The following is a 26,828-nucleotide window of genomic DNA, read 5'->3' as shown; positions in this document are numbered from 1 at the left end:
TAAGTCTACAAAACCAGAAAAGTAAAATACAGCAACCATGGTAGTCTACTGTACTGAAACACTGTGAACAGCAGTTGTTCCCCAAGCTGGTTTTATATCACACCTTCAAATGGTTTTATTTCACACCTTCACAGATAGCAGGAAAGGTTAATGATAAGAAAATCGGCACGGACACCAGAGTGAAACCATGTGAGAGGGAGCTGGAAGGACTGAGGGCAGTGGCAGCAGCACTACAGGGCTTTGTAGGCCCCCATGTCCAGTCCTTTCTGCTGAACCTCTTCAGGTGGCAACAAGCTCCAACAAAAGACCAGAGTGATGACGTTGCCAGAAACTCTCTGGACTATTGCAGCTAAACTTACAAGCTCCCATCCCTGAACAATCCTAAGAGACACAGGCAGCCATTTTAAACAGTTAAATAACTTCAAGGAAATAAATTACTTAATTTAACATGTAAAGTAATTCTTTCTCAACAACAAGACTGTTAACACAGGCACCCAACAGGCAGGACTCACTCATCTGGCCCCACTGGTGTCTGCACCAAGGCACGGGCTGGAAGGGGAGCCCTGTGCTGGGTCCGAGGGATGAGAGAGGACCACACAGCCCCTGCATCACTGTGAGGGCTCTGCCCTCCTCGCAGACACCCTGCACATCACAGGTGCTCCCAGCACAGCACTGAACGGTGTTTCTGCACTCACCATGGCAGATTTAGCAGACAAGCTTTTACAGGTGAGTCACCTTGCACAACCCTTTCTTGCCTCAGTTTCTTTTCTCACAGTGCTTCAAGGGCAGCAAAATAAGGAAATTAGGAAGGTTTCTAAGACTACTTACTCTCCAGCCTTATAATTTAAGAAGTGCTGCAGACAGCCTACTACACCATTTAATATATTCTTAATGCATTCATCTACCAATAACAAAAACAACTCCACAAGCTCCTTGATTGCCTTGTTTCAGTGCTCAACTATCTCTCCTCCTTTCATGTGAATCAAAGCAGTTTTTACTGTTCTTTCCCCAGTGAACATCTCACTTCTTTTACACAGAACTGGAACATTTTTTCATGCCCTGCCTTAGCATTCTTCCAGAATTAAATAAAATCCGTTTCTTTGACATTTACTTACAAGTTGTAATTTTTAAAACTCTAACAACCCTTGGTTCATCAATTCAATCTTCTATAGATTTCACCAGTTTTAGAAGAATACAGAAGTCCCTTTTTTGCTCTCATATGTAATTTAAAAAAAAACTGTGTCAATTTTCAGCAACGTGCACATTTTTCATCTTTAACTGCTTCCCCGATCAATAGCAGCACATTTGCTTAACTGTGAAGAAATATTCAGACCACAAGCACCCTCGAATTTCTGGTAACTGCTCCAGAGCACAGAAGGAGGAACAGGATAAGAAGTGTTGACAGACAAAGCAACAACTCTTCTGGCCTTGTTGCAAACAGCCCTGGGAGGTGACTACACACAGTGTCTGTCTGGAAGTCTCAACTAGCAATGGAAACGGAGTTCAAACTCTTCCACACAGTAAGATTTTTGCCATCTTTAACAGCAAAGTAATTCCTCAGTAATCCCCAGACTTGAGATTTTTATTTCAGGATGAAATGAGGTTGTTCAACTCTCCCCTTGCCCACTTGGTGTGAGGAACACCAACCAATTTTCTTCCCTTCCAGGCAAGAGTTTTTTTCCCTAACAGTAAGACTTTGCTAGAAAGGTAAAACTGAAACAAAGTTTAATTTTTGAGGGTGCAGTTAAGCTGATTTCAAACTGCAGAGTTACTACCAAAACAGAGGGCCTCAGTTCATAACCTGGGAGGACTTCAAAGCTGGGTTACTTACAGCTTCTGTTTGCAAACAAACACTTTTGCAGCCTGTCAACAAAGCCGCACAGGCAGCTGAGCCAGCCCTGGTGTGGTGGCAGGAAGTGCACACAAACCCAGGGCAGCTGGAACAGGAACCCTCCAGCCCAAGGTGAGCCTTCCTCTCACTGCTGCCCAATCTCAGGGGGTTAGAAGTCCTTGGACATTTTCTTAGTTTATGTAGGGTACACCAGTAAAGTTCTGAAACTGTGAAATGTAGTTCTGAAGCTACAGCTCTACAAAAGAATAGCCACCTACTTAGTGGTTAAAGCTTCCCAATGGTTTTACAAACAAGTTTTATGCACAGGTTGTATGAACAAGATGATCTGAATGCACGGAATTTATGGTCTGCTTGTAAAACTTTTCTATGCTATAAAGGCCTTGGAATTTAGGAGGAAATTTGAGGACTTAAACACAGTGAACAGTATGGATCACTCTTCATTGCAAGAGGCGGAATATTTGCCTTCATATATTCCATGCTCTTGAGAAAAGCTGCAGGTGTCCAACCTGTCCTGCAGCAGGTGTTTCCTCTAGAAAAGGCTGGATTGTTACCTGTCTGCAAAAGTTACAAGATCTGCCACTGGAGAAATAGGGGCAGAATTGGCTCTCGTACCAGCCCAGTGCTACAGACACATCCCTGTTGTCAAAGCCAAAAGGTGCCCCCAACATCAGTGCCAACTGCCCCTACTCTACCCACTCCCCAAGTACACAGCTCTGGTGGAGGTCTCCTCTTCAGCACTCTAAGCAGGTAATGGTTTTTTCCAACACACACTAAAACTTCACCATGCTCTTACCAACATCCATAATTTTCACATGTGAATTCTTTAAATGACCTGCAAGTCTACAGAATGAAGACCCATCAGCAGGCAGCAAAGGGTAGTTTTGTTTTCGGGCATCCACAAATCTGATCTGTGCCACAAAACCTCTACTGGCAGTCAAAGAGGAAACTTAAAAAGTGCAAGAGCGGGAAAAGCAGCCACTGGGACACACATCTGGTAGCAAACTTCAATAGCCAGAGCACAGCACAGTACAGTACAAAATACAAAAAGCAAAGAGAAAAAAGTAAATAGGGAAAATGTAAATGTATTAATTGGTATAGGCAGACTCCTACAACTGTAAAACAGAATTACAGTTGTTTCCTTGAAAGAAAGTCAGCTTCTTACAAGAAAAAAATGGAAAAAATTAGAGGGGCTGATTGGATGTGCTGCAAAGGAAAAGTTTGCTACTTCCTGCCACAGCAGTCTGTAAATACAGTAGTGCCAGTACCTCAAGACCTGAAAGACTAAAATGATCTGAAAGGAGGAGACAAAATCCTTTATATGAAATTTTTCTTGTGCTTTTCTCTTCACCAATATCCTCCAAGGGAAACAAATGAAAGAAAAGACAATCCACACTCAGAAGATCAGCTTTCACAGCATAGTTGTAGTAGCTGAACTTTGCCAGCACCAAATCATGAAATACACCTTCAGTGATTAAAATGAAATGTCAGACAGGCCTTTCTGCTACCCAAAAGGCACATCTGAATTACCAGACATGCTACAGCTCCTCTGTGAGACTTATGCTGGTTCACATGTAAGAGTTGTGAAGTGGGTGCCTGACTGCATGAAGAGAGCACCTAGAATGGCACTGCATGAGACACGAGGGGCCCTGCATTTGGGTAAGAAGCTGCGAAAACATGCTAATAATCTCATGTCTCTATCTTCATTCTGAAGAATTACCAATCTCATTTTAGATCAATGATCTTTATCTTCTTAGAAGGGTTGATGACTAAGTGTATTTTTTTAATTAAAAAACATAGTAAATTTACAGGAAGCTGCTGTACCAATTTAAAGGAACGTGCTCTACAGCTTCCTTAGAAAGGATATTCAATGTTTTACAATCCTGTAATATTAATACAGTTTTGAAAGTTTCTTTTATATTTTTATTAATACTTAAGCTTAATAGGTAGCATTTTTTCTTGGCACTACCTGAACCAACAAGTAGTTGGATCACTGCCCAGTAAAAGACAATGCTTTTTAAAACTGATTCAGCAGAGCTGGGGTTTTTTCCAGTAAAAGAAGATCCTGTTCACATCTTTTGTAAGGCTACTTAATTGGGCAAGTGGTCCTTCCTTCTCATAACCTGACAACAGTGTCTTTTACAGTCCAGATTTGGAGGAGGGAAAACGCCCTATGTGGCAGGCAGGGAAGTCTGCATTGCTTTTGCTGTGTATTACTGTGTGATCTTCCATGCAAAGAGGCATATGAAACTTAACTAAACACCTGTGATACCCAGTTTTCTCTACCATTTCTTAAATCATGAACATCATTAACATTAGACCTCCTTCATTTTCCCTTTTATTTAGTGACTCCTGAAGTTAACTGGCCTGACTGGTTGATCTGCCTTCCTTCAGGGTGTGCAGCAGGAATGGGTGGGCTTGAAGAGCTGGTGATTATGGACTGCATTACCAAAGTAGGTCTTTCAGTCCCATTGGCCCTATTCCACTCCCTGTGTGATTCCCAATTACTAAAAATGTTACTGCTCCCATTCTTCTAGATCCCTCAGGATGCCAGGCTGAAGAAAAATTCCCTGAGGCTCAACACACCACACTGGAGATTATGAATGCAATAAGGACTTCTTGGAGCAAAACTCCAAATTTGCAATGCAAAAAACAAAGCTGAAATGAGGACATGCCTCTTAGCCTGGTTTCCTAAGGAAACAAAGCTTATTAGAGGGGGCAGAGACATTGAATTTCTGTTATTTCTGCCTTCTCCCCAACATTTGAATCTGCTGATCAGCTTAACACTCCTTTACAGAGGGGAAGAAGCCACAAAGACACTTGAGTTCCTGCACATGTGAAAAATTGGCAGCTGGATAAAGGAAGGAGTTGGATGCCTGCGAGTTTTCCAGTTCTGGAAGGGGCACCCACCAGCTGGCCAAGCTGTACCTGCTGCAGCACATACTGTGACAGGCATTCCATTTTATATTTACTTTCAAGTTGGGGCCTACTTAAAAGCAAATGAAATTTAAGCACATCTATTATTAAAAGTGAATAGAATAAAAACTAATTGAGTTTCACTGTATTAGCAGTTCAAATCCAGGGGGTTTTCTCTTGTGCTTTAAAACCTACTAAAAAGCATGCTTCTACTTTGGTAGTATGTTCTTTGCACAGGCCTTCCAAAGTCTGTGCTACAGCTCCTGCTGACACACAGCAGGCTCTCAGGTCCTGTCCTGGGTCCTGGGGGCTATATCCAAGCTTACAATTCTAGGAAAATATCAAATAAAGATTTATAGTCACCTCTTCTACTTCATAGATGAAGAACATTAAAAAACTACTACTTTAACAACTCAAATTTAGGGCTACATTTATCCAAACTAAGATTATGTGAATTTTGCTATCAAATTCAGAAGAAATACAATGAAATCAGACAGTACTAAGTCCAAATTTGGTTGACACCATCTCTATACAGAGATGTCTACCCTGACACCACTCCAATGCAAGAAAAAAATATGAAAAAATTAAGGATAGTCAGACAGTTCATGCCCCAACAGAAAAGACCTGTCAAGTTGAATCACTGTTAGAGGAAAAAGTCAGTGGAGCATATGCTGTTGTGTGCACAGGATCTGAAAGGGCTGGATAAGAACCATTCTGTTGGAAACGGATGATACCACCAAGGCTAGAACATAAACTCATAAACTGTGTCTTGGGTCTCATTCAGTCATGCATAAAGTTTGGGTTGGAACAAAACAACCAGGAAGAGAGGAATGACAATTAACATTTGCAATTAAAAAAAAAATAAAAAAAAAAAACCAACAAGGAATGAGAAAAAAAAACGCCACAAAAAGACACCAAATATCCTACTTTTTCCTATAATCCACATTCTGAATGTTAGCTGGGCTTTAAAGCAGACTTGGAAAGCAGCAACCATTGGCAATAACTGTAACAGCAATTCATCTCATTCAGTCTTTGCACAGAACAGTTTCACTGCACAAGAAACTCCCACAACTGAGTGATACCCTGAAATGTTCAAAATGCACTGCACCCTATGACAGTCATGCAATTCCCAGCAGGGATTTCCAGGAGAAATGTCATCTCCCTCATCATACTGGCAAGACTGGGGGAGACACACAAGGAAAACAGAAACTTGCATTTTTTAATCATAAAAAGGAATCAACTTCTCTTTTCCTCCTACCCAACACACATGCTTTATGAGTCCTTAGCACTAATAGCAGCCTTCGGTCTAGTCCAAATATTCTGTTCCCCAAGGATGTTACTGGAAAGAATTCTTTCTTCCTTTCAGTTCACAGAGCAACCACTTTCCTTACTGCTCCTTGAGGGATAAGAGAACCAAATCAAATATCCCAGAGTTATGAAAATAATGAGCCAGTCCTTCAGAGTGAGACGGGGTTGCCTTTGGAGAGCACATGCTGCTCACTTTCATGGCTCTACAGCAGCTTCTATAACAGCACTGCCACTTTGAAGGGTTTAACTAGAAATGGGAGGATGGCTTTAAAGCAGTAATACTTCTCCCAAGAGAACCTTCCTCACTTTCTAATGACACATGTTTAATAAAAGTACTATGAAAATACTGTATCAATGGTTTTCAATTTTGTTTTGCATTCTGCTGTTTCTACTTCGAAGCTGGAAGGGGCTCACCTACCCTCTCCAACAAGATGAGCTGGTCTAATAAAAGGCATTACTTCTACCCATGGAGTTCACTTTACCTGAAAATATTACTCAAGACTTACAGTTTTTATCTGTCTTGCTATTTATTTCTTTATGCTGTTACCACCTTTTGAATTGACAGCTATGCACAGCTGTAAAACTGCAAGGATAAACTCCAAAATTAAACTGGAATCAGCTACTTGATCTGTACAACAGTGTCCTTAAACCCATCCAGTGTTCTATTTGCATATAAATATTTCATCCTTACAGTCTTTTGAGCTACCTATTGCCTTTACACAAAGAACTGCAGAAGTGTAGGGTTGTTTTCAAACTACTATTTTCAAGTGCCCACAAATTTGACTTTTAATTTAAAAACACTGCTCACATAAATACTGACTTCTCTTGTCCACTGCAAGCCACAAATTTCTAGAAGAGTTGTATTCTTCCTGCTAAGTTTGTACCTTCATTGCTTCTTCCTGCTCCTTTGCTACCTTAGTACCAGTCTTTACATGCTTTAATCTCACCCATTTCACATCAGTAAAAGTATCAAAGGGAACAGCTATGGGAAATGGGTCTGCAAACTCAGGAAAATAGTACTGCATTGGTTTACACTTTGACATTATCTTCAGAGCTGTAAAAGCAAGAACATTTGCCTTTTTTCTTCCTGCAGTAGTTCAAAATACTGAAGAACTTGTTAGGTGAGCTCCAAAGTGCTGGCCAGTATGTGAAAAGGATTCCACCACCTGGTATTATGCAAAACTGTCACATATACCAGAGCATTTTCAACCCCTAGAAGCCACATCAACATCACAGGAAAAAATTATGCTGCTTAACATGTCATATTTTAATCTATATTTCATTACTTTATCTTCAAAGCTTATTAGATTGGAAAATAAATCACAGGCGTGGAGACTACTTATTACAACAATCAAAAGTAAATTCTGCTCTTTTATGTATGATAACAAAACAATATAAGGATGTTCCAGGAAAGAAAGTCAGGGCCAGAACTACAGTTTTACCTCCACTGAAGATGAAAGAATATGATCTCAGCTGATTTAATGCAGTTCAGGTTAGTCCTGCCTCCTGACAGACATGCAGTTCCGACTAAGAAGAGGAAAAAAAGAAATGAGGAAGAAAATGTCATAACAAGATGCTATTCCTAGAGGAAGACTGGTTAGGAATATATTTGTATAAATAGAAAAAATGTGTTTCTGCTATAAAAAGCTGCCTTTTAGGTAAGTATTTCTCAAACCATGCTGTACTTTTTAGCCATGTTTGAAGCCACTGCTGTAAACATGATTGTACCTGCAGAAGGTATCTGCAGGACACGAGCAGCAAAAGCAAGTTCCTGAGCACTGCACATGCCCAGCCCAGAAACTGCTTTGCTAAAAATGTCTAAGTAATTCTCTGCAGGAGCAGATCACACGTGCAGAGGAGTACAATAATGCACCTTTCTTTAATACAGAAGGGAATAGTTGATGATTAACCTATTATTTACATCATGAGTTTAATACATTTTAAATGCAACTTAATTATTTGCTGAGACATCAGCAGGGGAAGAAGAGTTGTCATTCTTTATTTTCCATCTCTAGTGCCAATTTTATCTGTCTCTAAACTAAATTCTAACTACCCATCTGTTGAAAAAGATCGACTGCTCTTACTATTGGTGCTGCTCTGCAAGTTCAGGGTTTACTGAAAACTGACAGACCAATCAGTGGTCATGGTCCCAGCACAGCAGATACCTGGAACAATCAGAGCAACCAAGAATTCAAAGGCACACAAGGACTAATGCTCGTAATACTTGTTTCTGTAAAGGCTAAAAGCTACTTGAAAAATCTTTTATCTCACCTTATCTTCTCTTTGAAAGAAAAGGAAATGTGTAGTCAAGTGATAAAATAATGTGTTCTTGTTTTTAATGATAGTGGTAAAACAGACTTACAGTCTGGTTTTAGTTATCTGGGTGCTGATGAGAAATTTTATTAACCGTAAAAATAAAATAGAGTAAATCGTATCACTGCCCCTCCCACAGACTCTTTTGTGCAAGAGATTAAACAGATGTAAAACTAGAACCTGAACAAGAAACACAGGAACATGCTGTTCTTTTCTCCATCTTTCTAACCATGCTTTTGAGACGCCCACTTAGCATCACAAATACTATCCCTACATTTCCATATCAACCAACTTTGAAATGCATTTCCCTGGCTGGAAAATTCTTGGAACAGTCACAAAAGCAGTTTAAGTCTATGAAGAGAAAGAAGAGCTGAGAGGAGATGCCTGTATAAGATTAAGTTTCCAAGAAAAGGCAGCCAGAATAAGATTTTGTAGCATTTCGATAAAAATTCTAAGTATAGAGAAACATGTCCTTGCCAGTATCATGTAGCAGAACTCAAGTCCAAACAGGCATATCTGTTACCCTGATGAAAAACTCCTAAGCACTAATCACTGGAGAGTGTCTGAGGATCAGAAAGCTCAAAATATCCCTAATGCTAAAAAGTGATAAAAATTGAGTGGTTTTGAGGGTTCTAGGTATGTCCTTTATACTCTGCTAGCACCATTATAAAAGTACCATTTATACAGTAATATACTGTAGTTACTTACAGAGCTAGAAAACACCAGTACGATTTTTTTCTGATGGACTTAGCTTTCTTTAGATCCAAGACCATCAAAGCCTTAGTTTAGCCCAAGCATTGCAAATCAGGCTGAGGAGACCTTCTGGACCTTCTCAGCGAGCAGCCTGTCAGACAAACACGCAGTGCTCAGAAAGAAGTAACAGATCTGCTGATACTCATATAAGACTTAAGTTCTAGCTAAGCAAATAAAACACACTTATGCTGCTTCCTCGATAATTTACCATTTTAAAAGCCTTTTTAAAGAACTTTAAATCAGACATGCAACCTAGTTCTCTTTTGTAACAAGAAACACACATCGATAGCAGGGGGAAAGCTGCAGGTCCTGCAGCTGCTCCATGTGAAGGCCTGAGCAGGATTCCTTGCGGAACCGCGTTCCCAGCAGCAGCCGCGAAGCTCAGCAAGCACCTGCAGGGCAGGCGGGGCCGAGGCTTCACACGTTCCCCTTTTATCCCACGAACGGGTCGCCGCTTTGGAGCAGCGGGATGCGGAGCGGGGTTGGGCGGTGAGGCAGCACCTGCAGCTCCTCTGCCCAAACCCCCCGTCCCCAGACCCTCGGTGACCCCTCTCCAGGGAGCTGCCACCGACCCCCGCGCTATTCCCTCCCGGCTCCTGCGCCGCTCCCGCCCGCTCACCTCCCCCGGCCGCCGGGGCTCCCGCCGCACCTGCCCCTTCGGTTGGGCTGCAGCCGTGTCTTTTCCGTCAAGGCAACATCACTTCCCGTACGGCCCAAGGTAGGGGCGGGATCGGGCCAGGCAGCACCGCCCCGGCGTGTCCCGGCCCCGCTCCCCCGCCGCGGGCACCTGGGCGGGCGCGGCCCCGGCGCAGCGCCGAGTGATGCTGCTCTGTCATTAACCGGGCCGGCTCCGCAGCCCTTCTCCTCCTCCTCGCTTTTCTGGAAGATTTCGCTCCCATTTAATAAAAATGCATGAGAGGCAAACCAGGCTTTTAGAGAAAACCCGCGTTGCCTGGTTAATGCGCACCACGGCGGGTTCAGTGAGTTTTTCCTGCCGCCTGCTGGCTGCCTGCCTCGCTAGAGTTGCCTCCCTTCACTCGGCAGCTGCCCAATAAACACTTTAAATCCAGCAGTCTCAAAAATCCAGTAAGCACAGACTTAAGCTCAGTTGCCTCAATAATCCTTTCCACCTGCAGCAGACATCCTCTTTCTTGAGACTTTTTAAAATCAACGGGCATCTTTACAATCCCAGCAATTACATAGAAAGTGCCTATTAGACTTGAGCTACTTCTCTTCAAAATAACCTTTTCAATATACAGTAGTATTGTAAAGGAAGCTGCTGGACTCACTGCAATAGTTCAGTGTTTGCACTTTTGTGAAGATTTGGGGCATTTCCTCATGGAATCCTGGAATGGTTTGGGTTGGAAAGGACCTTAATTTTTTTCAAGCCTGCATGCCATGGGCAGGGACACCTTTTACTAGACCAGGATGCTCCAAGCCCCATCCAGCCTGGCCTGGAACACCTTCAGGGATGAGCATCCACAGCTGCTATGGGCAACCTATGCCACGGCCTCACCACCCTCACTGTAAAAAGTTGCATCCCAATATCTAATCTAAACCTGCCCTCTTTTAGGTTAAAGCCACTACCCACGTAACATCATGTCCACACTCAATTTACTGCACTCAGCTGCACTTCTCAGTCCATCTTCTGCTGGTATTCTCCTATCTCAGCTTCCAAAAAGTCTATGCCTGCAGCTACCTGACTTAAATAAAAAGACATCCAGGGAAAGGATTTCTTCCCTCATGCTGTCCAAACAAGATTCTGTGTTAAAACCAAAACCTGACAGAAGTCTGTCCCAAGAGCTGCTGGGTTTGATTTCTTTTTAGATTTACTGAAGTCTTGACATACCTACTGATCCAGTTTCCCTGAGCCTCAGGTTCTGTTCTCTCAGACTAATCCACACCTATTGCAAAAGTCATGTTGTTCTGAGCTCCACACTGAGGCTCTTCTCCAAGTACAACCTGTTTTTCAGGCAGACTTACGTATTAAACAGCCAACGTAGCCTTGTTCTGTCAGGAATTAAAGATTTCTATCTGTCGTGTGGTACATGTGTGTATGTACATACAGACAGATACAAGAGAAGGATGACAAAGCTGGGTGCAGCTCCCTTCTCAGCCAACTGCATTCCCATCTTAAGTATCAAGAACTGAAACCGTGAGAAGCAGATAAAAACCGTATGTATCACTTGGAAGGGCAGATCAGAGGCAAACCAAGAAAACCCATGCAATGTAACTGTACAACAATGCCTTTCTTTTTCCAGTTCCCTGCAGTTATTGTATTAATTCAGACTTGAAGACATACTTTCAGACATTCGGAACTTTATACACGTCAACATTCACATGTCAACACGTCCTTAAGGCTGGCACCGAACACACAGGGACGCAGGTACAGCTTCAGCAGGCGGATGGCTCCAGGCGGGGCCGGGCTGCAGCGGCGCTGGGAAGGGGCAGTCCCCGCCAGGTGACGGTCGCGGTGACTCCGTCCCCGGCTCCATCCACGTCCATGGGCGCGCGGGCCGGCGCAGCGAGGCAGTACCGGGCACGGCGCCAGGGCGGCTCACACGGCTCCCTCACGGCCTCTTGTCTGCATCGGCGCCCGGCGGCGGCCCCGCGGTGGCCTCGGGAGCGTGCGGGGCCGCGGGCGGCAGGAAGAGCGGGCGGTAGATGTAGACGCCGCTGGCCACGCCGAGCGCCACGGCCACGAACACGTGCGGCAGCGGCAGCCGCCCCCACATGGCCGGCAGGCGGCGCTGCCGCGCTCACGGACACGCGCGTGAGGCCCCGCGGCGGCGCCTCCGCGGGGGCACGGCGGGAGCGCGGGGCGGGGGCGCGCACAGCGGCGCAGGGGCGCACGGGCAGCTCCGCCCCGGCACGGCTACAGAGCGCGGCCCTCACCTGACCCCCGGGAGAGCAGAGTGGCGGCCCCGCTCGTACGGGCACCGGACGGAAGTGCTCGCGCTGTCCCGCCCCCGCGGGGTCGCGCATGCCCCGGCGGAGGGAGGAGGCCGCGGCGCGGATGCCGGAAGCGGTGCGGCTCCGCAAGCGGCGCTCGGTGCTGTACGGCTCGCCCGGCGGGGCCGCCGTGCAGCGAGGCGCCGGTAAGCGGGGCTGGGCCGGTCGGGCCGGGCCGGGGCGCGCCCCTGGAGGGACCCGTGACGGACCGACCTCTCCCCGCAGATGCCGCCGCGCCCGCACCGCTGCTGGTGCTCGCACTGGCGCTGCGGACGCTCAACTGCTTCCTCGTCCAGACCAGCTTCGTCCCGGACGAGCACTGGCAGGCGCTGGAGGTCGCGCATCGCATGGTCTTCAAATATCCTTCGCCCGCCGTGGCCCCCGCGCTCCGGCAGCGCTCCCCGAGGCACCGGGAGCAGGGCCGCGCTCGGGGACAGGTGCCCCCCGCTCGGGGACAGGTGCCCCCCAACTGACACTGGTTTCCGCGTGGGGGGTCAAGTTTCCCCACTCCGGGGACAGGTTTCAGCTGTAGTTAAGTGTTGGCTTGACCAGCAACAAACACCCCACCGCTTCGACCCGGACAGCTCGAGCGAAGCTTTTCGTTTCACTTGTTCGTTGATCCTTAATATTCATAATTATGGATACCTGACTTGGGAATGGGCAAATAGATTAAGGGGCTACTTGTACCCACTTATTTTTGCAAGCATCTACAAAGCGTTACAACTGCTGGGTAAGGACGATGTTCAGCTGCTGGTGAGTATGATCAAAAATGCATCTGCTATTAAAATATAATTTCCAAACACTGTATTTAAATACAGTGTATTTTTTATCCTTGTCCAGGTAGAATGTGAAGCCTTGAATATGGCAATTAGAGATTAATGAGCACAAATACTTCATTGATGTCTCCCCCATGGGGGCAGAACTCATGCATAGATCTCCAGTCACAGTGCTGGTGCCTGTGACTGCAGAGGATAATTCTGGGCTTTCATCAGTATCCTGGAGTTTCATGCTGATAAGGGTTTGCCATTACATCATAATTGCTCTGTGGTTCAGTTTGCCTAAGAGTTTAACCATTTATAGTTATACTAAACTCACAACAGCCCCTTATGATTTCTATTGGAGATGAATGGCAAAGGATTCTGGTTTCCATCTCTGAATGCTTTCAGCTGAACATTAGTCATTCTCTGTTTTGACAGAAATACTAGTCTTACCCAAGGACTTTACTATTTCTTTTTTTAAAATTATAAAAAGCTATAGAAAATATTAACTAATTCACTATTTTCATACCTGAACATTCATTCACTAATTCTGTGATCCTCTGTTAGAACTCGGAATTTAACTTGTTTTGTTGCAAGTACAGTTTTCTCTCTGCTTACACAGATCTGGGTCCCTAGGCTTGCTCAGGCAGTGCTGGCTGCTTTTGCTGATGTGAAGCTCTACTCATTCGTGCAACACCTTGAAAATGGAGAAACAGCAAAGTGGGTGGTGAGTCATAGCCTTTAAAAAAATTATGCATATTATTAAACACTGTTTTTTGCAGTATAAACAGCAGCAAAATGGTAAGTCAAACTTTGAGGAATTACCACCTTCCTTTGGGTGAACTTGTTTTAATGTGTTGTTCATAATTATTTTCAGTTCTTCTGCCAGCTGTGTTCCTGGTTTACATGGTATTCCTGTACCAGAACTCTATCAAACACCATGGAAACTATTCTTACCATTTTTGCTCTTTCATACTATCCGATAAAAGGTTCCAAGATGGGAAACAGGTGAGAAACCTGCTAACATTACTGATCATTTTTGGCTTGGGATTACACCAGTCTACTGCTACTGTTTAAAATGCTAACTTTTATCTTAGAATCTAAGGTAACCAAAGCCACCTCATTCACACAAGAGCTGTAGCTCATGGAAGGAACATTTCGGTATTTCTGTAAATATTTTTTGAGGTGTTGTTATAGCTGGTATGTAAAATTAACTACTCCCCAGTTTCCCTATGCAAAGTATGACTTTATTGGAAACTTTATTTTAATAAACTTTAAAGGACTTGAAATATGTGGTATCTTGGGAGACGATAACAAAAGCTTTGTTGGGGTTCAGATATAGGTGGTCACAACCCTCTTTACCAGCTATTTTAAAACAAGTGTGTGCTTCCAGTTAGCAGCTCCACTGCTAACAAAGCAATTCTGTAGTTGCAGCCTTCCAAGCAAAACTGAGTATCTGCACTGAGAAAATGAAAGTTACATGTAGTATGAAACCCTTTTGGCCAGAGAAATGACAGTATTTCAGTTGTTGAAATGTCACTGTCTGTGAAAGAACTGACCAAACTTTGATAAGCTTCTGGATTTTTTTATGTTCATTCCTTCTAGTTGCAAATATTTAGCTCTGGTAGCACTTGCAATTGTTATTCGTCCCACCGCTGTTATTCCATGGATGCCTTTGGTCTTCAGTCATTTTTTGCAAGAACAGAGGAAAGCAAACCTCCTACAAAACTGCATTCCAGTTGGGTAAGTTCTTTCTGAATTTGAACTGTGTCTATGCACAGTTACATTTTACAATTGGTTTTACCACGGCCAAGGTAGATAACCCAAAAAAGCCGATTCTGTGTAAAAAACCAAGGGAACAAATAGAGTCTTTTGCAAAAGTTTAAAGAAGGGGCATGTTTCCTTTAAAATTATTTATATTCTGCAAAATAGCACTAAGAAAGATTTCTTGAGGGTGAGACAATGAACAGCATTCCACCTTAATCTGGGATTGTGCCAAGGATACTGGATGATAAGTGGCCACTGTAAAATGGTTTTGAATGCAGATAATCTCAAAAATATCAGGAAGTTTTGACAACTATCTACAGAAGATACAAAAGCAATTCACGCAATATCAGTGCAACAAACTTTCCATTTTTGCAGATTGGTCACAGTAGGAACCTCTTTAATAATTGACCGTGTGTTTTTTGGTGAGGTAAGCTGTTTTAAACTTGACTTATAAGAAGAAGGTTGGGGTTCAGTATTTTAACATTGATGGATGTTTCAGACTTCTCTGACTTCTCTTGTTTCTGTGACAGTGTCTGGCCTATGGTCTCTACATCTATCCTAACCCACAAACTCTTAAACACTGACTTCTCAGTAATTTCAAACAATGGACTGTTCCATAAAATCAATGTGCTCATGTCTCAGTAGTTACCAACAAACTACAAACTTACACACTGCTGTGTTTAATTGCTGAACAGAGGAAGTCCACAATGAATCTTAGTAGGAAAAAAACAAAACCCCAAAGTACGAATTAAACATTGTATCATTTAAGGCCAGAGATGACTGTGTAATTCACTGGTTGGGATTGACTTTGGATTTGTATTTAACTCTTCCCCAATCTCCCAGTGGGTACTGGTTCAGCTGAACTTCCTGAAATTCAACGTGCTGCAAAATTTGGGAACATTTTATGGATCTCATCCTTGGCACTGGTACTTCACTCAGGGACTGCCAGTCATCCTGGGTACCCACCTGCCTTTCTTTATTCATGGCTGTGTGCTGGCACCAAAAAGATACCGCATCCTTCTAATGGCAGTGATTTGGACAGTGCTGGTGTACAGGTAATTCCTCCTAAGTGTAGCTGCTACCTCTCACTGTTTTGTTCTTTTCAAAGCTCGAGTTCTCTCTAGAGCAAATGAGCATAGCACTCAGGTTAAGTGATAGAAACTATTCAAAAACTCCAAGAAATCCAGTCAATTATTAAACAGTTTCTAGAATTTCATGTAACACTACTTGTTGTATTGTTACCAAACATGTATTTTTAGAATTGAATAGACCCTTAAAGAATAAAATAATTCAGCATGAACTGCAATTGAAAATGAAAGAAGAAAAAAACAAACCAACACTCACCTAGCAGGTGTTTAAGGAGCAACAGAACTAATTAGAAAACTGTTTACTAGATGCCTGTTAATGGAAACACCATTTCATTTGGTTGTTTAGTACATCCCCAGTAAAGTGAGAGGTTCTAAGGCCTCTAAGACTTACTCCATTCACAAGTGTACACACAGCTCTTAACTGTATTTTTATCAGTGCATGGCTTAAAATGACCAAATAATCTTCACTTGCATGCATTTATTATGTTCTTAAAAAGTGACAATTTGGATTTTTACTCTAAACTGCTTCAATACTGAAAGCTTTTCAGTGTATGCAAGAGCTCTTCTTCCAGTCATCTGTGCTCTGAAACGCATTTTGTCCACAGAACTGATGGATTTAACTTTCTTCCTCTGGTATTTTATGTTTTATTACAGCACACTGAGCCACAAGGAATTCAGGTTCATCTATCCAGTACTGCCATTCTGCATGTTTTTTTGTGGTAAGCATTGGTTTCAAATGTCTTGCAACCTTACATGTATATAATTTTTACCCAAAGAGAGACTGTTAATAGTCAGTGTAGGTATTTGAGAAAGGATTCTTAGAACCAGCCTAACCTTTTCTTACAGCTAGAAAAAAGAGGGGGAAAAAAAAGGATGAGGAACAGCAAGTGACCATAACACAGATGGAGAATGCTTAGAATGGATAAAAGTACTGCCTGCAAAAATACGAGAATTGTGTCAGTGCCTCCTGACTTATCAGAACTGCCACCCCTACAGTGAATCTTGTTCCTTGGCTCCTAGTATTTTTCCACACAGTTCTTCCAAATATGCCTGATAAATGCCTTTTAATTAAGCAACAAAAAAATTAAAATTACCCTTTTCTAGATTCAGATGTTACAAAGGAAAGATTAAAACTTCTGGAACATGAAGCTGTATAGCTCCAGTTCAAAACTGATGAATCACTGAACACTGTAATTTTCCTTAACCTGTTTTGCTAGTCAGAAGTAAATCTTATTTCATAATTTTGCTTTCTGCTGAGATCAACGTGTAATAAGTCTTGGCACAATTTATCAAGAACTCACCATCCATTTGGATACTTTAGTAAAAGAAAAAATACAAAAGTTTCTTCTGATAATTCAGTGGTTACAAAAAGGTCTTAATTGCACCAAACATTATAAGTAAAAGGAGAACAAAACCTCACATGAATTTTAAAGTAGTTTCTAAGCACACAAATATAAGCTCAGAGCATTTCACAAAAGCTATTAAAAATGCCTATAATAGGATGTTTCCACTTGTGTTTAAACCACAAACTTATTTGTGGACTTTGTTTTCAGCCAAGATAAAAACCTGCAATTTGTCAGAACAGACCAACTGAAGACTAATTTCATTTACTTGTTACTGACTTCTGGAACAGGCCTATTGTAGCTTGTTCCTTGTGATTCAGTAGCAGTAGTCACATAGCTATGTAAAATATTTTTATCTCTTGATGCTGACAAGCACATGACTTAATAAGGGGTTCCAGACTGGCTGCAACAGGAAGCTCTTGTCTGTGCCATGTTCATCTCAGCTGTGGTTGTGAGAAACAGGTTTGTGCAACCATTTCCCACCAGGAGAAGCATCTTTTCCCACTAGTAGCTCCTCCAAGAAAAGTGGGGGGAAAGGGGCAATGATGGGAAGATGGGAAAAAAATGGAGGAGTACACTCTTCCAAGGACAGGAGCTCACAGTTTAGTAACAGTAAGGGCAAGCTGTAGCTTTCAGCATTTTGGAGAAAAAGAATACCACAGTCATACACATGTAGGTACCATTTATTCCAGCTCTACCTGGACATGCTTGAGTCAGAACACAGCAGTGAACTGCCACATACCATTCATTCAAACTAATGAATGGACTATTTTTCACTGTCAGAAATTAATGTCTAAAGAGGCAAAGTATTGGTTTTGCAATAGGATTTCTGTACCTCAGAAGACAAGTGTGGGCTTAAGATGTATCCTCTTAAATCCAAGAGTTGAAAAGGGCAAATTTGAATTTCCATTCAAAGACTCAAAGAACACTGTAGTAAAGTATCTCAAAGCAAAGTATTGTCATCAGCTGAGTAGTGGTTTGCCAATGTATCATGGCACTTTCAAAAATGTGTGAAACTGCTACTACTGGCTTATGTCCCAAACTTACACAAAGGTTTCTATAGGTTATTCTTTGAAACACCTGAAAGCATGGAAGAAATCTGCAGTGAGTTTCCTGCTCTTGTCCAATTTAATCCCAGCCCTGTACACAGGCTTGGTTCACCAGCGAGGCACTCTGGATGTTATGAGCCACATACAGCAGCTCTGCAGTAACTCTGCCCAGGCACAAGCCTTTGTCTTCATCCTGATGCCGTGCCACTCTACTCCATTTTACAGGTATGGACAGTTAACAGTGCACTATATTAAAACTCATACACTTAATCAGAAATGAAGATTTCTTTTTCCAAAGCTTAATTGAGAAAGATAAATGTATACAGAAAGAGTTTTGATTTTTTCATACAGTTAATTGAGAAGGAATAGAGGGCACAAGCCAAATGTTTATACCACAGAATAAAATTTAGCATCTAGGCTTTATATGTTTTTGCAAAATAGCTTTGTATGAGGATATGTAGTAAATCTAATGATTTCTCCAAGTATGTCATGGTTTCATTATGGTAACTTTTGTAACAAAACTAAACAGTAATTGTTAAAATCAAACTATATTAATTTACATTTACTTATGCTACTAAGCAGTGAAGAAATATAATTACAATATCCAGTGACTGAGATCACTATTCCAAAAGGTTTCCAATAGATCCTGGCAAGTTAACCAAATGTTAAAAGTGAAGCTGACATGGAGAAGTACCTTTTTGAGAAACTGATATTGTGCAGATGGTTTTTTTATTACAATAAAATTCCTGTGAACTGCAAACAACACAATCACAGCATTTGGAGCTGAATCTGCTTGTTCTACTTTGCTTTTGTATCAAATACTGAAGGGAAGAAAATATGCCTCTGAGGGAAAAAACCTAATCCATTTTGGGTTTGACTGAGGTATCTTTTAAAGTGACAAGTCATTTCACATCTTAGATACTGGTCAGCTTATCATGAAACGTATTTTTGTTTTTCTCCCTAGTCATGTTCACTGTCCTCTAAAAATGAGATTCCTTGAGTGTCCCCCAGACCTAACTGGCAATGAGAGCTACATTGATGAAGCAGACGTGTTTTACTCTAATCCACTTGGCTGGCTCAATAAGGAATTCTACAATGACACATTGTTACCCAGTCACTTGATCCTCTTCAGCGTGCTAGAACAGGTATGGTAACTGCAGGATGAAATAAACTACTTTTGAGGATAAATTACAAAATAAATTAGGGGACAGTTACAGTTAAGATTTTTGAAAATTATCATCCACAACTTCTTAAAAAAGCACAGCTTAAATTAAAAGTTACTCCTCCAGCACGTAATAGAGTATTGATACCCCTCCAGTGACATATACCTAATGTTCATATATGTCCTCTCCTCTCTGCAATTCTGCATGCCAAAGTAATGTTTTATGGAATTCTCCTCAATCCATGTTAAATGTGCCATCTGTTCCCAGAACTTGCACTTTTCCATTAAGCAACAATGAAAAGCCAAAATGCCTCCAGTCAGTACCTTTTACCCCCTCAATTCTTTAATGAAGTCCATGTACTCAAACAGTGGGGTCTGGTGAATATTCACTCCGGACAGGATCAGACAGGATAGGTACTTCTTTTCCTAGCAGGCTTTCCTAAAATAAAGGATAAAGCTTCCCAGGGACAGCTGAATTGATTGCTTTCAGAAGACTTTGGTTCTTATGCTCCCAACTGCACTTTCTGACCGTGTAAACTGATGTATGTTTACAGGAAATATCATCATTCCTAACTTTAAGGGGCTATGAGAAAACAGCCACTGTGTTTCATACTCATATACCTCAAGGACGTGTTGGTAGCCATATCTACATTTACAGGAGAAAAACTGAAACCAATCATACCTGAAGAGCAGTTTCTAGAACTGAGACCTAATGAGATCAGTTTTGCACAGCAGTGACTACACTTAGAAGGTCTCGTACTGCTGAAAGGAGAGAGTAGCGAGTCTGAAACGGGGTAAGTCAAATGGGAGGTCTGGTTAGGCAGCCATTGGCACTTCAGTGGCAGTAGGGCCAGGGTGGGGTTGCTGATTTCCTTACAACACTGGAAAATGCTGGGAAGACCAAAGTTACTATATAAACACTTAAACAATAAAAAATAGAGAAGACTGGACCCTTTTTATAGAACTGTACAGCTATGTTAAGTTTGTTTTATAAATAAAGACTTTTACCCACAATGTCTCTTTATTTTTCTTCTACAATATGCAGATATGCAAGACATTTCAAGTGTTTAAATCAGCAAGCTGATTAAAACAAGCACAGCAAATTCTTCACAATTCAACAGGCTCTGGAACCACCCCCCAAGGACAGGAAGCAAATATAAAGTTACAGACACTAACAAATACATTACCACAATGTAGACCTATTTTTGAAGGATGAGATGAAGTTAGCATATCAGACATTGGATTTAATAGTTGGTACATTATGCATGGCTCAAGCTTCAACTACACTAGTGGAATGCAATTAAGCATATTTTTCAGACACAAGTCATTGCATGCCTAGTTTCTGCAACAATACTGCTGGCACCCAAACAATCATCACCTCCAAAGAACAGTTAAAGCAATGGTACAGAATATGCAAATTAGAAAGCTTGACTTCTGCCTGTTAACAAAAATGTGTAAAAATCAAATTATTCGGAAAAAAAACTTGTATCTTGCTGTTTTGTTGAAAAATGATTCATTTCCAGAGAGGATGTGAATTCTAATCTTATTTTTACAATAAATTACTCAATATTTTGGATCAAAGGGTAACTGCCCCAATTCTATTTCAAGATTTGCCATGTGTCTTCCATTAGTGCGACCATGTTTATGCCATTTACCTTCTCTTTTATTACGGTGATGGTACTTCTGAGCTTGTTTTTCATGTCTGGAATTTTCAGTTTGTGTAAAAGAAGGTCTTTTAGGTCGACTGTAAGAAGTAAACAAAAGCTTATTACTACTCTTATGAAAGCATTTTGAAACCCAATTATATTGTCAAGAACAGCTTTTAACATGCAGAGGTTGAACAAAAACAAAATCAGAATCAAGCAGTCCTTTCTCTTATAAGCAAAATGTGGGAGGCATTTGTTTAAATCATCAACAAGATGGTATAAATAAAATAAATGCTTTCTACAAATAAAAATGCTCTGCAGTTGGTTGCCCAGAGACCTTTTTAGAATAAAGCCAGGTAAACACCTATTTGATTATCCCTGTGATGCTTCAGTGAGGTCTTAATCCACTTTTCAGTTACAATATTATACTTTGTAGAAATGATGAAAACTTTAGAGACCTTTAGGAAAGGATGTTTTGGGTAAAGATATGCACTTCAGAGGTTTGGATGTACAGTAGGTACATTTATACAGAGAGAGGGAGCACTGGCAAGACACTGCTGCTCACCTGTTGCAGTTTTATATGCAAACAGTTCCACTACACTACAGGCTGTTACCATACGACTACTGTCTCTAGCCTTCTGCAAAGTTAAATTGAGAATATTTTCATCCTCAGTATCACACAAGCTTTTGTATACTACTATCTGTAAATGAATTTGCAATTGTTTCTCTGCAAACTGAAATAAATTCTCAAAAACTAAGTATTTAGTTAAAAATTAAAGTTCATTTTAATAATAAATTAGGAAGATATATTTGCACTATAAATAAAAACATAACATTTATGCATTTAACAAAACTACATATTAAAAGGCTACATGGTAGCTGATAAGAGGATTATCATCCTCATGGTTCAACTTTCTGCAGGACAAAATACGACCTCATGTAATACTTAGTAACCCCAAAGTATTTCATAATTCAGACTTCCAGGTGCAATAAAATGCATGAAATAGTAAACAATGCAAGCACATAAGAGAAACCTGACTGAAGAACTGCACCTTGATCTAAACAGTAAATGCACTTTGCATTAGGGATACTCACACAGGAAAGAGTTCCATTACGGCTACAAGGACAACTTCTTGTGTGTTATAAATTAGTTCATATATTGCATTTTTTTCTTACCTGATCAGAATAAACATTAGACAAGGGACTATACAGTCAGTTTTGTAAGAGAAATTATATGGTTTTTGTGGCTTTTAATAAGTGGTCCAGAAAGAGCAAGTTCCACACAGCATATTGAGGCTGCTTGCTAAACTTTCTTTCATCAAGGTCTATGCAGTACTAACAGTCCATCACAAGATCCCCCCTGGCCAGCCAGGCTGCACAGCACAAGTGCCCTGGGAATACCTTCAGATACAGGAAAGTAACACAGGAAACAATTAATGCCAAGGACCTTTGTAAGCAAATCTGAACAAAGTTAGTCAGGGTCAGGACCTGGACTAAATGCGATGAATTCTGCTCTGGGGCCTACAGACTAACTCAGTATTATACTAAACTACAAGACTAGTGAAATTCCTGAAAAGCCAACAGGGAATATACCTGCCAGAACAGGACTCAGAGTGCTCAAATATACTCAAAAACCTCATCCAGGGAAGAACAATGAAGTCCTAGTTAGTGTCTTTCCAAGACTCATTCCATCAGACAGGCAATCAGAGCTGTTCAAAGAAATCCTACTGGCACAGCTTTCTGAAGAACCCAGCAGAAACATCAGATTGTGCTATTCACAGACACAAAATCCTTATGTAAGGTACTACAGATCCACTTTATATAACACAATCAGTACTTCCATTGAGTCCTTCAGGAAGTCTTCCAGCATGTATGTCTATATGTAGACATACACATACCTGCTTGAAAAGCATGTATTAGAACAAGGAGATTAGCTGCCTTTACAAAAACGAATTCACTGTGTTATCAAGTTCAGGAAACATGGAAACAAACCTGGGTCCATACTGGGGTGAATTATCATAATGAAAGTAGTATCTGTAGACGTATTTGTCCAAATCCTCAAAAACCTTTTCATTATTACTTTGGTATTCCTTCATATCTTCCAGGTAATCCTTGACATCATTGACAAAATCAGTGAACAGCATCTGGTCATGTATAAATAACCCATTATGAAAAAACTTATTGATGAAATTTTCTAGTTCTCTCCAGTGATGAAAGTTATGTACAACTTGTTGCAAATACTTTTTCATTAGCCGATTAAATTCATCCACCCTGATGGGATCCGAGACTCTGTTAAAGAGGCCAATGAATTCTTGATGAGCACATTCAAAAATACCAGAGCAGCCCTTTAGGACAAAGTGGTGCTTTCTATTACATAAATCATCATTGAGACATTTCTGAGAATCTGCATCTTTTTCAAATGTGGCATAATGATGTTTTCTTCCACTTCTGAATTCCTTTGGCATGTTGGGTCCCCTGTGATGCCTCTGATGCTCGTAGGAGTTATAGTCTCGGTAAAAAGCTCGAGCTTTCTTGTTTGCCTCGTATCTTTTATCATTTGATGACTTCTCCTTTTCATCAAAGATGTTTTTTGTGCTGTCTTTGAAGTGTCTGAACGTAGACTTTACAGAATCAGAGAATTTTTTCAAGTTTTCTTTCACTGCTTCTTTAGCCTGCTTAATCTTTTCCTTATGGTGTCTTACAAACTCTTTAGTGGAATTTTTCATAGCATCAAAAGTTTCTTTAACTGAACCAAAAAATGACTCCTTTGATTTCTTTCTCAACTTACTTTGCCCTTTAGCAGCTTTCCTTTGTCCATTTTCATTAATTTCTTGTTTTTCAGTTTGGTCTTTTGCTTCAACATAGAGCTTCTCCCATAAGTCAGAGCGTTGTTGCTCAAAGTTTAGCTTTTTCTCTAGTTCTGCTAATCTTCCTCGTAGAGTTTCTATTTCTTGATTTTCTCTTAATGTCTCATCATCCTCATCATCAGCATTGTCAGGTGTTTGACGAGAACTTAACTGTTCCAGTTCTTTTTTCAGAGCTTCTGTAACATGACGTTCTTTATCCAGTTCTCGCCTCAACATCTGTGCCTCAGCAAAGAGTGTTTCCTTCTGCCTGAGAAAATTGCTGTTTCTTTGCTTTTCCTCTTCCAAATGTTCCCTTAGTTTCTGGTTTTCCATTACAATAGACTCAGTGCTAGTACCTTTATCCTCTAAGTTTCTAATTTGTTGTCTTAGCTTCCTTAATTCTTCCTGAAGTGAGGCCAAAGCTTTTTCTTCCCTCTCTAGAGATTCTCTTAAGTGCTGATTTTCTGCAGCAAGACTTTTTTTTTGAGAATCAAAGGATTTCTTCTCCACCTCATTAAAGGACAAACATGTGGCAAGATCACCCTTGAGTGACTAAAAGAAGCAAAAAGAAAACAAGCAAAAATATTACAGTGAGAATTGTTACCATTTTAGCTAGAAAGATGAAAAACCAAGGTAGCCCAAACAGAGTTTAATGGTCATCTTGGAAGCAGTGAAACATATCACAGCAAGATGCAAAAATAGAGGCGGTTTATTTATCTCAGTTGAGTTTGTTTATAACACAAACACTTTCTTGGCAACAAAGACCATGTGAGAGACTCCCTTTTCCAACCAGAGGTCACCATCCCTCACTTGCAGTGGTTTTACTGGCTGAAGGGTAGTCAATTGGGCACTTGAACTGTAACATCTTAAAAGGAAATCAGAATGTGCACATTTGCTGTTGATTTATGTTCAGCAATCTGGATTTATAGATTACAATAATAATTTCACAGAAGTAAGGGCATAACATGAGGGCATTCAACAGGTGGGGTAGAAATTCATGAACTGATCTTGAACAAAATTAGTAGCTGAAAATACGTGTTCATGTGATTGTATTTGAACACAAATGGATCTCCCCAGTCTGTTGGCATCATTGACAGGCTCTAGAACATACTGAATTATACATAAATTCCCCCACATAAAACTTTTTAAAAAAAAGACATATATACACAAAGCACTCCCTAATCTCTCTGACTGATGTAACAGTAAGAAATCAAAGTACAAGTTAAGTATTTAAAAAATTAATAACCATTGGTAAGTTAGAAAGTAAATTCACAAAAGCTGTAGATTCAACCTATAACAGATCTTTAATAGCATGTTCTACTTCTGCTGTCTTCATTAATGACATCTGGCATTTTGTCACAGGGAAAGAGCCAGCCTCTATGTGCATGGAACTCCTAGACTACATAAACCCCAGTATGATTACACAAATTCAATCAGTGTAAATCTCTGTCAAGAATTCAGGGGAAAGAAAAACTACATTGTCAGAAAGAACTTATTAAAGACTTAAAAATTTAATGGATTTGTGTGATAAATTAATTTCCCTTTCTGTAAAATACACACAGAATGACAAAATAATGCAGTGACTCCAGCTAAGCTCACACCTACCCCCACTTTATGGTGCACTTGATCTCCCTGCTCTTGCTGGCACTGGTAAAGGTCATCCTTCATATCTTTGAATTCACGTGTCTTTGTCACCAGCTGCTGCCGTTTCTGGATCTGGACTGTACCTACAAAGATAAAAACCCTCCCGTTGATAGACTGACTTGGGTAAGTAGTTAGAGGAACAGAGGAACCTCAACACCATCTTCATTCTCTCTGCAAATTCACAAGCATTGTTACCTTACCAGTTCTGTCGAGTACTTACTAATAACTGTTCAGCTGTAAAAAAATAAAGATTATAAAACTAGATTGTTAAATACCAGTTCTGTTTCTGCCAATGATAAACAATTTCTCAGACCCAAAAATTTGCTACTACGCTGGTTTTTATTTGATAATAAATAAAGGAATTTTGGAATACTACACAGAAATAAGTTAGATCCAAAACAAAAAAAGCTATGCAGGAAAGAATATGTGTGACGTCTTCATAATTTTTTTAGTAACATGTAAGCCAACCAGGATAAAAGGGAGGCCAGTGGTCCATGCATTATCCACTGCAGAACTACTAATTTGACTGCAAAGTTACATCAGTAAGAGGGTATTAGCACAGGATTTAAACTTTCATGCAGAAACACAATTATTACACACTGCTCACAAAGCCACCAAGTACTGCAGGCCCTGTCTTGTCATTTTATCCATGAGCAAAGGCTCAAGAGTAAGCAAATATCCAGTTTTTCAATTGTCAGACAAAGGCTGACACACACTGGTTTGCAGAAAAAATACCTTCGCTGTACAAGACTCCAATTTCTTTTCTCAAGGACAACTTCTTGACTGGTACTTCCTTACCTATACATGTGCTCTCTAAATCCCAACAGTGATAGGGTTTTGATTTATTTGCTTTAAAAATTCTCTTGAATTGAGTCTAGAGCAGAAGGCAACAGCAATTTTTAGGTATTTCATTCAAAACCAATGCAGCATATGCAGAGTTCTATTTCTGTATTTAAAGGCAGGGGGAGATGTACTGTTAAACAGAAGCAGCACTAAAAATACTATTACAATGAGCCATGTTTTGGGCTCTATTTTTATTTATTGTCAAGTGTGACCTAAAACAGATAGTCATCTATTAAACCAAGCTGAACTTCAATAGTTCAGTTTAGCTAAGGGAAAGCAACGTTTTTGCAGAGTCCCAGTAAACACTTATTGGAAGAATATATCCTTGCAGGTGAATTTAAGTATAGTGACAGTAGATTTGTTTCTTATATTCATGTTCTATAGGTACTTTTGAAGAATTCCACTGATCCTAACAATCTGCAGACTGCACCTGAAAAATCAGCATTTAGTTTAAAAGGTTCATGTTAAGAGTAACCAGAATTACAGAACAACATTCTGTAATCATAATTCATAATTCAGATACAGCAAGCAAAAATTACATTTAGCAACACTGAAAATGAACATAATGAGGTGCCATTCCTCAGTAATTGG

At 40.8% G+C, this 26,828-nt stretch overlaps 3 protein-coding genes across 12 annotated transcripts in view; 1 reads left to right on the top strand and 2 right to left on the bottom strand.

Annotated features, from left to right (window-relative positions):
- The window catches only part of RAB27A (RAB27A, member RAS oncogene family), a 30,671-nt gene extending 19,164 nt beyond the window's left edge, over positions 1-11,507 (bottom strand). The window contains exons 1-3 of one of the 6 annotated variants that reach the window (XM_071568430.1): positions 9,759-9,837; positions 9,095-9,230; positions 7,516-7,600 (exon numbers count right to left, since the gene is read on the bottom strand). The gene's annotated coding sequence lies outside the window, so the exon portion shown is untranslated. Of the gene's footprint in view, positions 1-7,515; positions 7,601-9,094; positions 9,231-9,758; positions 9,866-11,441 lie in introns of those variants that run through there. The other 5 variants (XM_071568432.1, XM_071568431.1, XM_071568435.1 and 2 more) reach the window with 5 other exon arrangements.
- A 448-nt stretch (positions 11,508-11,955) lies between these two features.
- On the top strand, positions 11,956-20,272 carry PIGB (phosphatidylinositol glycan anchor biosynthesis class B). 4 transcript variants are annotated; one of them, XM_071568427.1, is made up of 12 exons: positions 11,956-12,237; positions 12,317-12,449; positions 12,727-12,844; positions 13,472-13,576; positions 13,727-13,857; positions 14,455-14,592; positions 14,992-15,043; positions 15,460-15,671; positions 16,359-16,423; positions 18,198-18,321; positions 19,061-19,241; positions 19,813-20,272. In XM_071568427.1, the coding sequence occupies exons 1-12, from the start codon at positions 12,123-12,125 to the stop codon at positions 19,942-19,944; spliced, it is 1,506 nt and encodes a 501-aa protein (XP_071424528.1). In that variant the 5' UTR covers positions 11,956-12,122; the 3' UTR covers positions 19,945-20,272. The 4 variants fall into 4 exon arrangements, with proteins under 4 accessions (XP_071424528.1, XP_071424527.1, XP_071424529.1 ...); XM_071568426.1 differs by having other exon boundaries at positions 18,186-18,321; XM_071568424.1 differs by having other exon boundaries at positions 11,958-12,237; positions 18,111-18,321.
- Positions 18,110-26,828, bottom strand: part of CCPG1 (cell cycle progression 1) — a 23,283-nt gene continuing 14,564 nt past the window's right edge. For both annotated transcript variants that reach the window (XM_071568422.1, XM_071568423.1), the window contains exons 7-9: positions 25,356-25,477; positions 22,897-24,302; positions 18,110-21,002 (exon numbers count right to left, since the gene is read on the bottom strand). In XM_071568422.1, coding sequence (XP_071424523.1) covers positions 20,822-21,002; positions 22,897-24,302; positions 25,356-25,477 — 1,709 coding nt within the window. In that variant the 3' untranslated portion in view covers positions 18,110-20,821. The remainder of the gene's footprint in view (positions 21,003-22,896; positions 24,303-25,355; positions 25,478-26,828) is intronic.

The sequence above is a fragment of the Pithys albifrons genome, chromosome 13 (assembly GCF_047495875.1).
Source record: "Pithys albifrons albifrons isolate INPA30051 chromosome 13, PitAlb_v1, whole genome shotgun sequence".
In the NCBI taxonomy this organism is placed as follows: Eukaryota; Metazoa; Chordata; class Aves; order Passeriformes; family Thamnophilidae; genus Pithys; species Pithys albifrons.
Note: the sequence above shows the minus strand (reverse complement) of the source record. Positions and strands in the feature narration are given on the sequence as shown.

Bases quoted from the DNA above. Each gene is read 5' to 3' on its own strand.
- PIGB (XM_071568424.1), top strand. From the start codon at position 12,123: ATGCCCCGGCGGAGGGAGGAGGCCGCGGCGCGGATGCCGGAAGCGGTG. The intron at 12,238-12,316 runs GTAAGCGGGGCT...CTCTCCCCGCAG, and splicing joins CGCCGTGCAGCGAGGCGCCG to ATGCCGCCGCGCCCGCACCG. The intron at 18,322-19,060 runs GTATGGACAGTT...TTTTCTCCCTAG, and splicing joins CACTCTACTCCATTTTACAG to TCATGTTCACTGTCCTCTAA.